The 12,304-nt window shown below is 48.4% G+C and overlaps 2 protein-coding genes across 2 annotated transcripts; both read right to left on the minus strand.

Annotated features, from left to right (window-relative positions):
* Positions 1 to 177: 177 nt before the first annotated feature.
* C9H11orf42 (chromosome 9 C11orf42 homolog) lies at positions 178 to 4,875 on the minus strand. Its single transcript, XM_067751793.1, has 3 exons — positions 4,804 to 4,875; positions 577 to 1,375; positions 178 to 311 (listed from the first exon to the last, which is right to left on the minus strand). The coding sequence occupies exons 1-3, from the start codon at positions 4,873 to 4,875 to the stop codon at positions 178 to 180; spliced, it is 1,005 nt and encodes a 334-aa protein (XP_067607894.1).
* Positions 4,876 to 9,853: 4,978 nt separating this feature from the next.
* OR52W1 (olfactory receptor family 52 subfamily W member 1) lies at positions 9,854 to 10,821 on the minus strand. Its single transcript, XM_067751794.1, is given in 4 exon segments — positions 9,854 to 9,963; positions 9,966 to 10,173; positions 10,176 to 10,760; positions 10,762 to 10,821. Coding segments are annotated over 4 exon segments (963 nt in total).
* Between the last annotated feature and the right edge of the window lie 1,483 nt (positions 10,822 to 12,304).

A 12,304-nucleotide genomic window follows, 5' to 3' on the forward strand; every position in this document is an offset into this window, starting at 1 on the left:
GGTGAGGGGACATGAAGCCTGGGGAAAAACGTTGGGACTTTCCTCCTCCACACTCCTACAGGAAGAAGCACCATGGGCCCAGGATGGTTTGGGGGAGCAGCAGCTGATGTTTATTGGGGACCAGTATCCCTTTGTCAGATCTTGGGGGCCTGGCCCCCTGTATCTCTCGCCTCAGCTTCATTCGTCGTCGCTGTCGAACTCCGAGGACAGACCCTGCAGCAGGGGCAGGGACATGGAGTGCCACTCGGGGTCCCCAGGGCCCCCACCCTGGGCTCCTGGTGCGGGGCTTCGGGGGCTGAAGAGCCAGTTCTCTGCCAGGGTTGAGGATAGCCACAGCTTGACTCATGCCCTTGTCTTTCTGCCGCCCTGGTCCCTCCCTCTGGTCTTCTGTGCTGTACCCACCCCCTCACCAGGACCACGCTTCCATCTCGCCCTCCCCTGGCTCCCTCACTCCATCCCCCTCACCAGGGTCCAATGTGGAGTTATGGGTGCCCCACACACTCCTGGGCTCTACACCCCACGCCCTTTCCCTCTACCTTATCCCATCCCTCTCATCTTCATTTCCCCTAGCAGTACCTGACAGCATCTGGGGCCCCCTTCGGAAGGGGTTTCGGCCCTTGTAGGAGAATCTGGGTGGTCTGCCCTCTGGCCCTTCCTGGGGAGGTGGTGAAGGTGGGGCTGGGCCAGGTGAGAGCACATCAGCAGCTTCGGGGACATCAGCAGGGGCTGACATGGGGGCTGGAGGTGGCATGATGCTGAGGTCAGGTCTGACCCAACTGGCCCCATGGGGCAGTGGGTCTTTGATCAGGGGCTTCTGTGGTCCCAGCACTCCCTTGGGCTGCAGTGAAAACTTGAGGCAGGAGAAGGCAATAGGCAGTGACCGCTGTAACCAGAGCAGTTGGGGCTTCCGGGCTGTAGGCAGCAGCCCCAGCTGTAGCCAGGAACAGGAGAAGACCTGGTAGATGACGTAGATGCTGTGGGTGCTTCGGAGCCAGGGAAGAGTCTGCTGTAAGCTCACCTGCCCTGGTGGCAGCAGCAGGAAGGCCACCTTCTTGCGCAGGCCACCCATATGTAAGCGGATCCGGCAGGGCTGCCCATCCAACAGTCGCATTTCTTCATAGGCTGTCTCTGCCCGGCCATTTGGTGAGTATTCTCTAGTGCAGTGGGCAAAGGCACCTTCAGAGCCTGCCTGCTCCAGGAGGTTCGGTAGTGGCCCCACTGGTTGTAGTGCCCGCCGGCCCTGCCGACCTGGCAGAACCAGGCGGGTGTGGACTGGGCGGGACTGTTTCACTAGCACACCCAGTAGGTCAAAGCAGGCTGCATCCGACAGGAAAGGTACTGCCACTACATTGGGCCCAAAGCGCTCCTCTGTAACCTGCAGGTGGCCAGTTTATAGGTCAGGGACTGAGTTAGGGTCAGAGTTAGGAGTTATCTGGTAGCCTACTCTAGCTTGACCCTCCCACTGTCACTGCACACTGTGCTCAAACTGTTGTGCTTCCTGCTTGTCTCCCAGTTCCCTCTAGCAAAACCTGAATCTCTACTATGTGCCAGACTCTGCTAGATACTGGGAATGCATTACAAAATGAGACTTTGTTCTTGTCCTGATATAGCTCAGAGAGCAAGCTGTGGAGCAGATGAGATGTGATTTAACAGCCTTTGTCTTTGATAGAAGAGGATCAAGGATAGTTTCTAGGTGGTAATGCTTTAACTTTGAAGGAATTAGCCAGGTAGGAGAATGGTCAATCCAGGCAGAGGGAACAGCCAGTGAAAAAACTTGAACTTACAAACTAAGAGGGGCATAGTCAGGGAAGTATACTTTCATATTACTTAAGTGTAGGGTGTGGAGAGGGACAAGCACACAGGAGCTTGATTATTCAAGGCCTTGTGTGTGTGCTAAGTGATGGGACTTTTATCCTGAGGACAGTGGGAAGCCACTTGAAGGATTCTGGTTAGGAGGGGCACAATTCAGATAGGCATTTTAGAAAGTTAATTTTGAATAGGAAGGCATAAAATAGAGAAAAAGTCAGTTAAGAGTATTGTAAAATTCCAGGCAAGACATGGTGAGGCCCTGAACTAAAATAATGGGGGAAGGTATTTAGGTTATAGAATTAGTAGAACTCGGTCACTTAAGGGGTGTGGGAAAAGGCATCCTCAAGGATTAGGGTTACATGGGTGATGTCATTAACCAAGAGTGGTTACACAGAAATAGGTTTGGAAGTCCACACCGTGTCTATAACATCTTAGTATACACCTTCTGCCCGAGCTTCAGAGGATAGTTCTTTTAGGGATTTGAGGCCTCATCTTTGTAATGCTAGTTCCAGTAGTCTTTCACAGATTACAGTTCCTCTTGGTTTTGTCCTTCTGGCCTTTTTGTGCTGGGTAACCCAGTTCTGGAAAATTTAATTTCATGACCAACTGGGAAGCCCTGTAAGATCCTGTCTAGTAATTGTACTTAGGTATGATCTTGACTCATCCAAGATATTGTTGGTTGAGACTTCTGGCTCTGTGTTCTGCTAAGGAGCATACACAGTTCCCTCTTTGGGCCCCTTTCACGTTAGAGTCCTATTCTTAAAATGCTGTGTGCTCTACTTCCCTCCGCCAGACCCCCAATCCCATGTGTCTGTGCCCCTGCTGATGGCATTGCCCACTTTACTGGCTTTCTTGTAGAATTCACCAATGGTCCCTTAAGGTTGATCTGCTTTTTGCTACGTAAAGCTGTTTTGGAAGTGCTGCCCCCCAGCGTAAGGGGGGCGTAGCTAGTTGTGTCTGGACTTTACACAAGCTGAGATAGCTTGTCACTACTGTCTTGTCACCTAGCCAAGGAAATAACTGGTGCTCTTTGTTGATCTGCATGGAAGAATTTCCTATCATTCCTTCTCCTTTGTTTCACTAAGGTATGGGGCATTTAACTTTTGGGTGGGGGCATAGGTCTGAAGAACAGGACCCTGAGAAGAACAGTTGGATTTCCAGGGGTGAGAGCAGAGCAATGGTGGGTTACCATTTTTGTATAGAATGCTCTGCCTCATGACAGTGAAAGCATAATCATCAAATATAACCTCAGAATCCCAGCCTAGCTGCTCCTTTGGTGCCTAGGATTCTGTACAAATGAGACGAATTGGAACGTCTCCAGGAGAGGTCCCTCTAACAGGAGTGTGATGTTTCTTATGGTCTAAATTTCTGCTAAAAGGTGATTAAGCTGGAAACTCTCTTTCAGAATACAGACATGAATTTGCCATGGAAGTTTATTAGGCCCTTATTCTTACCCTGAGGGCCCCAGTGGTTATCCTAAAGCAGGAAAAATAAAGCACTCAACACTATGCTAGGGTGAACGTGTTCATGGTCACCATTTGAGACCATGACCTGCTTCCACTGCACTTCTGGGTAGAATTTCTGAGGACTTAGAGGCCTGCAAATTCAGCTCTCCCCGGGGCAGCCCAGGAAAGTCATGGTGGAAGATTATCTTCCTGGAGGTACCTTGGCGGGTTTGAATTCTGAATAGGGAGCCCTTGAGCCACATTCTGTTTTTCTACAAAGTGCCCAGTAAATCAGCAGTTCTGGAAGAGGAAACCAGGTTACTCAAAGGTGTCCTACTTCTTGAACTTGTCACATACTACCAGTGATTTATCCTGAATGTCCCTACCCTGACTTTCCTGGCAATTTTCCATTTAAATAGGACAGGGAGTTTTTCTGATACTCAGAGATGGTGTAGCTTTTTAATAGTTAAAGACCCCATTTACTTCACCCTAATTCTGATTGATCTAGTCCAGGACCAACCTCTAACGCTGCTGAAACTAGTTGCTCTCATTCTTGGGAGGACCTTGGCTCTTCTCTTTCTGCTTCCTTGGGAAGCTGACCTTTGTGGTGAGCTGCTACTCCATTGCAGATGGGAGCTACGTGCCATTAAGGCTGCTTTGAGTTTGGTAGTTACTGCTTTAAGATGATTGTTTTAAACTTGGTGGGCTGCTTTCTGCAAATGCTTTAAATTCACTCTCCTTCAGATAGGCTGACCAGAACCCGATCCCTAAATTCTCTAATATCAGAAATTAGTGTCCATCTAGATTTTGTGGGATTTTCTGGACACCAGCAACTCAGAGCTGAGATCTGCCTGCTCCTGGAAATCTGTATATTTGGCTCAAAACCCAAATTTCTCATTCTGTGGAAGTTAAGCTGGAGGGAATATCTGTGAAGAGGTCAAAGGTAAAGTTCAGGTTCTTTAGAAAACGTAAAAGGCCTTTCACCGTCAGCCCCTATACCTCTTCTTCCGCATTTTCACCACTAATTCTTTGAACCCTGTTCTAGAGGACCATTTGTAGTTCACTAATTTACATTTTTCTTTCTTTCTCTCTTGGCTTTTGCATATATTCTGCCTTTAACTAGTACACTGTTCACTCACACACACACCCCCACCCCTTGCTCATTAGGTGTTTATTAAGCACCTTTTTTGTGCCAGGTATTCCTCTTCCCTCCATGTGAATAACTCCTATATGCCAAGCTGGAATGTACTCACTCCAGGAAGCCTTCCTGACCTCCTAAGTCTACCCCTGACTTAGCGCTTCTCTTTTCTGCTCTCATAGCTCCCTATCCATTGTCTTTCAAGGAACCTTTCTTACTGTTTTTGCAATTGTAATTAAATTGGACACTCTGTGCAAAGCACTTAATGCAGTGCCTCACACATAAGCCAGCACTGAGTAAATGTTAGTTATTATTGTCTTTAGGCTTCCAACTCCTTCCAACTTATAAACTGCTCAGACCCATCTAGGTCCCACTTTGTTACTTCCTCTTTAGCCCTCTTTACTTACCTACCTTATCTTTGATGAGGGTCCAGGTAGCATCAGCTTCATCCAGTGTCAGCAGGTGAGGGGTACCAACCAACATGATGGAGTGTGGGAGGGGTTAGGCAGGGCAGTAGCTGCTGCAGAAACCCCAAGCTGCCCATAGAGGTGAGGCCCCAGGCCCTGGACTCTGACATACTACAGCATGAGGTCATAGAGGTCCTGCCGGGTGTTGGGGCCTTGGGTGGGGAGAGGGCAGTCGCTTTCATAGCCTCACTGTACCCACCACCTGAGTCCATACTCTTTAGTCACCTATTCATTCTCCTGCTTTAGGGGAGGTAGATGCAGGTTTCCATTAGGGTGTGTTTGTATATGTCTGTATATGTGTGTATATGTGTGTGTGTGTGTGTGTGTGTAGTTCTTTGAGTTCTTTAAGGAAACAGTATCGGGCCTTTCCTCCTTAAAGCAATTTGCTATGCTATCTTGTCAGTTGCAGATGACTTCTTTGTGAGGTTGGATTGGGGTCCTGAAGGACATGGGAGAAGCATAGATCAGGACTTAAACTGAGAACAAAGCAGTGGCGCTCAACCTCGGCCATACTTTGGAATTACCTGGAAGCTTTAAAAATTACTGGTACTTGGGTCCTACTCCCAGAAATTCTGGTTTAATTGGTCTGGAGTATGCCTGGGCATCAGGATTTCTAAAAGCTCCCCAGGCAATTCTCATGTGCAGCCTAGGTTGAAACTCATTATTAATGAGTGGGTTACAGTTGCAGTGAGAACCAGGTGTGTGTAGGAGGGTGCCATGCTGAGTGGTGACAATGTGGAGGATAAGAATCGAATTGGGATAATGTTGCCTTAGTAACTGGAGAGAACTTTCAGGAAGCCAAAATTACCCAGCTAAATTTAAGGAAATTTTTCTTCATCCTCTACTTCCTTTCCAAGGCTGCTTTGTATCTAGTGGGTACTCTTCCTTTATGGCCCTAATCTATGTGTGGCTTTCACTTGCGTCTCCATCCAGAGATCTCAACCTGGTGTTTTGCTGGAGAAGAAGAGTGGTTTTTCCTTGGAGAAGAACCACTCTAGAGAGTCCTTCTAGTAGCTGCTTTCCCACTACACTCCTGTGTGCCCACGAAGACTCCTTGTGTGTGGGGAGCATCCTCCCCTATCCTTGCCCAGCATGTGGAGTTATCCCACAAAGTGACCATTGTCTGAGGTGACATGAGCATGAAGCACTGGGAAGGGTCCTACCGTGGTGGGAGAGAGTGTTACCAAGAAAAGTTTCTTCAAGGAGAGGTGACTGGCCCCAGGAAAGGGCCGGTCTTCCTAGAGAGCTGAGAGTTTGGGTATCAGGTCTTTGAGCAAAGGTTTGGCAAGTGAGCATGGGCCTGTGCTCCAGGAGAGGAATTAATATTCAAATATTTGTTGAAATTGAATGTGTTAGGGGCTATTCCAAACACTTTGAATGCATTATCTTAGTTAATCCTTTTAGTAACTTCTTGAAGTAGGAACTATCATTTCCCCATTTTACAAGTGAATTAACAGGCTCAGAGAGGTTAAATAAACTAGTGCAAGGCATACAGTGAGTTAATGGAGGATCTGGGATTCAAATCTGCGTCTGCCTGATTCCAGCTTTAACCATTAACTAGTAGTTCCTTTTGGTGAAGGGAGAGATCAACACGTTCCTTCTGCTCTCCTGAGTGTGGTGGGAGGGGTGTGTGCCAGGTGGAAGTACAACGTGATGTGGTGACAAGGAAATGGGCAGGATGAGAGAAGAGCTGCAACAGACCAAACCGGAAACCCCAAGCTTCCTGTTACATGAAACCAAGTCTCTTCCTCCTACTGCCCCTTTAGCACATTTTTTGTTATTGTTGACAAGGAGAGGTCACCTGGTAAAGTACAACTGGCACCTCTGTTCCCTCAGAAAGGAATTCTGAGTGAGGTAGACAGAGACAAGGACAAGAGACACAGACGTGGGGCAAAACTGACCAACAGTGCAAGGAGACAGATGCAGAGGGACAGAGACGTTGAGAGCTGTTGAGAGACAGAGGCAGAGAGTGATGCACATCTGTATCCTGAAGGGGGTCCAGAATGAGAAGGGGGTGGTTGAAATAGGGGTGCAAGGATGATGAGTTGTTGGTGAAATCAGATGAGGCTCTCTTTCAGATTTTTGTTCATAGAGGGAGCTTGGAGGGGAAATTGGGTACTGTTGAACTCCTCGACCAGAAGCCCATACCTCTGTCTTCTGTCTTTTGTGGTCTGAATACCATGATTCTCTAGGATCCCTAAATTCCACCCTGCCCTTCTCTAAGTAAGTCCGTCTTTCCTTTCAGCTCACAGAGTCTGAGACTGAAATTTGATGAAGGAAAGCACATGACAGCTGAGTTCTAGGTGGAGCTGATGAGCCCAAGGCCTGGGCTCTTTGGGCCATATCCTGTTCATGGGTTTTGCCACCATGGTAGCACGTTCTGGCGTCTCCCTGGGAAAAAAGGCACAGCTTATCAGCATATCTGAGGAGTGACCAGAGTGGAGAGCACAGGGAAACAAACAGGTAGGGGCTGTTATCCGGAGAACATGCTGCTCTCTGCAAGAGCCTCCAGGGCAGTACAGAATAGTTTGGATAGCAAAGACCTCAGAGTGATCAAGAGCCCTAACAAGTCTCTTCACTTCTTGCAGGCTACAGGGATAATCCTATAGGTCCCTAATCGCTTATTTGAAACCTTTTGGGATGGATGTGTTTTGGAATTCAGAATTTTTCAGATTTTAGAAAGGGAATATTGTGCCCTTATGATATATAAAGCAATACCCCAGTGAGATTGAGGGCGGTGCCCTGTCATCAAACCCATCAGTATTTCTGTAGCTAAATGTATGAATATTCATACTAAGTGAGTTAAATAGTATAAATATGATCATGACGGGTCAGGCCAGATTTTGGGTTAAAGTTATGAAAAAACTATTGTTTCTTCAGAGATGTTTTATTTTGTAATTATAGGTAAGGGATTATGGGCTTATAATTGTTCTCAGGTGGTAGTGAGGAGTAAGCGTGCCGGAAAAGCCTTCTGAACACACTGCATGCTAAGGTATGTATGTGATCTCAATCCAAAACAAAAGGTAAATGTCTGCGTGGGTGGACTTTTGGCTTAGCAGTGAACAAGGTACAGCTTTGGACTCAGCTGCCTTGGGAGTTGTGCACAACCATGGAGTGAAGGTGCCTTAGCAGAGAGGCTTCCTGTGGTGGGAGGGAGACAACTCACTGCTTTTGAACATCGGCTGCACATGATTTCCCTTTTCACGTACCAGAGGTGAAAGACAAAAAATGGTGTGTGTGACACATGACTGTCACGCATTTCTTTATATTTCTTTATAATAATGTTGTAATAAGTATCTTACTGCATACATCTTTGTTCACATCTCTATTTTGTCAGGATAGATTTATTGAGGAGGAATCACTAAGAGAAGGATGTGTACATCTTAAAGACTCATGACCCATTAGGATTAGAATTTTGTCACAATTATCTGTAAAATCATTGCCTGGAGGGCTTTTTAACTTAGAACTTCGTGAAAAAAGATTAGCCTTGAGAATGACTGAGCCCACACTTGGGTTGAGGAGAACCGTAGATTTCCTCCTCATCCACTTGGCTTCAGCATTACCACCTCTGAAAATCACACTGAGCTCCTGGGCTGTCTCTTTAGTTCCTTGTTAATGAGGACCTGGTGAGACCCCATGTGGCTGTGGAGATGGCATCACTTGCTTTTTCGGATCTGCAGCCCTCCTGTGTGATATCCCATGGTGCTTGGTCCAGCCGTCTGAGTGGTCCAGATTGTACTGGGCTTCAGGTCTTAATGGCTAACCCTAATACCCACGGTTATGATAGTTTTCCCAGAGAGCTTGGGTCTGCCTGTGCAGCCCATAGCTTTCTCTGACCTCATAACAGTGACTCCCTGCCTTTTGTCTGAGAATATTCTCATTCTGGATTTTATGCTGGCATGAAAGATTTTTTTGTGCAATGTCCTTGCAGTGTGGAGTCTTTTAGCAGAAAGTGAATCCCATGTTGGGCAATACCACGACGCTTCCTGTTTAATATCTCTGTTCTCTGGAAGCCACAACAGTGTGAAATATTCCTATTTCATCATATTGCACCAGCATCGTGTGCTACTCGTGATGTTGGCCAGAACAAATGGGGGTTCTATTTGATGAGGATTTTTTTTGAGAATTCTACATTCTGGCTCAGGATGCACAAAAGGGCAGACTGGTAAGAGACCATAATGCCGCGACCTCAGGCAAACAGGTGAAATATTAAATACAACGATTTTCTGGGATATCAAAATTTCTTTCAGTTGGACCCCTGGCCCCTGAAGCTGCAGGCCCAGGGAGAGACATTGTAGCCACTAACTCCCGAGACTTGGGCAGCGCAGTGAGGGTAGCAGGAATAGTGATTACACATGAGACCAAGAAGATTCTCTGAACTGAATATGTCTTAAGGATCAGGGTCTTTAGACAAATTTGGGACTCCAGGGCACATTATCCAGATTCTCAGAAGGTGGGGAATAAGCCTGTTTAGCTCCTTCCCTAAGGACAGACTGAAAACAGCATCTGGCTCCAGGCATAGAGGGCTGTGATCCCAGACAGGTACCCAAGCACTTGCCTCCAGAGGCAGTGTCAGTCTTCCCAGGCTCCCGGGTCCAGGATCTGTAGAGGAGCTTTTGTGTGGGAACAGGGGCAGACTTAGGTTAAAATGATGGGGCAGAGTAGGGGGAGGAGGAGGAGGGTAGTCTTCTTTAAGTTAAATTGTGTGTACTGTGATCCCATGATAATTCCCTGGTCCCTTTTCCTATTTTCTCTGCATGGTAACATGTGGTAGCCTGTCTCCTGCCTCCTCCCAGGCAGAATGCATGGCTAGGCCAGTCTACATATGCCAGTGGTACACACAGTAGAGCCTTCACAGCAAGTATCTGTTGAGTGATTATCACAGTCATAGGCAGACCATGGGACGAAGATGACATAATCCATACCTCCAGACCCCAGACTCCTCTGAATGTCCCCCCACTTCCACCCCCAGCCTCCGTTGTTTTCACTGCCTATTAGAACTGGCTTTTTCTGAATGCAAAGGTTTCTAGGAGCTGGTCGCTGATCTGCTTGGTGCGGGCCCCGTAGATGAGCGGGTTGAGGGCAGATGGTAGCAGCAAATAGTTGTTAGAAGGATGTGCATGGGCTTTGGGATGGTGTGATGACCAAAGAGGCGTGTGAGATATGAGAAAAGACCAGGCACGTAGAAGGCTAGAATGACACAGATGTGGGAACTCCATGTACCAAAGGCCTTGGCACGGGCTTCCCAGGTAGGCAGCCGCAGCGCAGCGTGGGCAATGAGCCCATAAGAGCCTGTGATGCCTAGAATATCTATACAGCTGACACGGCCGATGGAAGCGCCAGCCCATACAAGTTGCTGGCCAGAGTGTTACCCCCGACCAGCTCCACCACCGCCATGTGTGCACAGTAGGCGTGGTCTGTGGTCTTGGCTCGGAAGTGCCCAAATTGTGCAACCAGCAGAGGGAAAGGCACAACAACTGCCACAGCTTTCAGTGCCAGTGCCAGGGCTGCATAGCCCACGCGGGCTTTGGTGACTAGGACGGGGTAGTGCAGTGGATGCCCTACTGCCACAGCACGATCACAGGCCATGGCCAACAGTACACAAGATTCCATGGCCATTGGTGCATGAACAAACAACATCTGGACCAGACAGGCAACGTATGGCACAGGCTGGGGCCCAAGCCACAGCACAGCCAACAGCCCTGGAGCTATAGATGTGGCTAAACCCAGGTCTGTGGCTGCCAGGGTGGCCAGGAGCAGAAACATGGGCTTGTGCAGTGTAGAGTCTATCTCCACCACTGCCAGCAGTGCTCCATTGCCCAGCAGGGAAAGCAGATACATGGGCCCAAAGACCAGTGTCAAACAGGCCTGGGCAACCCCGAACTCTGGAATGCCAGAAGAATGAAGGAATGAAGAAGGTTGGGCGTGAGAAGGGGGAGTTGGACTGTGGAGCTTCTGCCATCCTGTGGGGTCAAAGCTTTAGGGCTCATGGGGGCATCAGTCCTGATAGGAGAAGGACAAAGGGAGAGATATGGGGGGTGTCTCAGTGGCATAGATCCATCCAGGTATGTGTAGGAGTGGTGCAGGGCTGGGAGGATTGCAGTGTTATAACCTTTGACTTGCAGTGTTATAACCTTTGACTGTTTTGGATGGATAATCCAGGTCACAACCCTAGCTGGGATGGGAGAATCCTTGTGCCTGAAAGTCCATGAGTATTGCAGGGGGAGTAATGGGAGACAGTGGTAGTGAAGTGTGGTGTCACTGCTGCAGTGGCTAGTATAGCTGGAGCCCTCCATTTGGAGCTCAGCTGAGAGTGGAGCGGAGATGAATGTTTTTCTTCCTAAGGGTCCAAGTAGAGTCAATTTCGGTCTTGTAGATGGGGAGAAGGCCAGTGCTGGGTGGGGATCAGGCCTCAGGCTGGTTTTGTCCCTGACTGTGTATCCTTAAGCAGAACTCCTGGGCCTCAGCTTCCTCAGCTCTGCAGTGCGGGTGAGCGCAGTGATCTTAAGTGTTGCCCAGCTTTAACATTCTGGGCACCAACCCACAAGAAGAAAGAAGGAGAGTAGAGAGAAAGGGAGAAACAGGAGGAGGAGGCAGATGGGACCTGGAGTGAAGGCTGATGTGACAGGAGAAAACCTCGTGGGTTTTTGGGGTGTGGGATGTGTATTTTATTCTTAACTTGATGCTGAAGTAGTGAACTTGAACGTGGGCTGGAGAATTGATGCTGGGCCTGGGAAGCAATGGAGAAAGAGATGGCAGCAAAAAAAAGGAACTTCTCTGTCTTCTTTCCTTCTTCACGAACCAGAAGGGGATTACCCTCGAGTTTCATTCCTGGGGTGCCAGAGGCAGAACAGGTGACAGAAGGGGAGGAGATGGCACTCAACCCAGAGTGGCAGCCAGAAGAGGAAGAAGCATCTCTGGTGTTGGAGGAGGCAGGATGAGTAGAACCGATTCCTCCCAGAATCTAGCCAATGGCAGAAACTTCATAAAGGTTGGATGGGTAAATGAAGGAGGAAGAAAGCACCAGCAGAAAACTTGACTGGGGAAAGAGCCTAAGCACCGTGTGTTTGCAGCTTCTCTTCACCTTGACCAATGCCTGTGGGGCCCTTTCTACCCACTTCCCTCAGGACCCTTACCCCTCCCACCTGGGCCACATTAACTCTTCCCTGTTCTGCCTCTGCTAGCCTGGGTAACTCAGGAAGTAGAGTAAGGAGGCAGGGATGGGGGCAACAAGGAAAGAGACTGACTTTTGGCAGTGGAAAGATCTGGGTTCGAGGAACACTTCCTCTGGGAGGTCTTTGCTGACTTCCTGAAGTCTGGAGAGAAGACCTTGTTTTCTTTATTCTTTAATAGCATCAGTTCCCCTCTGTTGTAATTACTTGTCTCTCTCTCCCCCACTAGACTGAAAGAGTTACAGGCAGTGCTTATTAGCCTCAATATTACCA

This window comes from Pseudorca crassidens, chromosome 9, assembly GCF_039906515.1.
Source record: "Pseudorca crassidens isolate mPseCra1 chromosome 9, mPseCra1.hap1, whole genome shotgun sequence".
Lineage (NCBI taxonomy): Eukaryota > Metazoa > Chordata > Mammalia > Artiodactyla > Delphinidae > Pseudorca > Pseudorca crassidens.

Bases quoted from the DNA above. Each gene is read 5' to 3' on its own strand.
- C9H11orf42 (XM_067751793.1), bottom strand. From the start codon at position 4,875: ATGTTGGTTGGTACCCCTCACCTGCTGACACTGGATGAAGCTGATGCT. The intron at 1,376-4,803 runs GTAGGTAAGTAA...GGCCACCTGCAG, and splicing joins GGACCCTCATCAAAGATAAG to GTTACAGAGGAGCGCTTTGG. The intron at 312-576 runs GTACTGCTAGGG...CAACCCTGGCAG, and splicing joins GGGGCCCCAGATGCTGTCAG to AGAACTGGCTCTTCAGCCCC.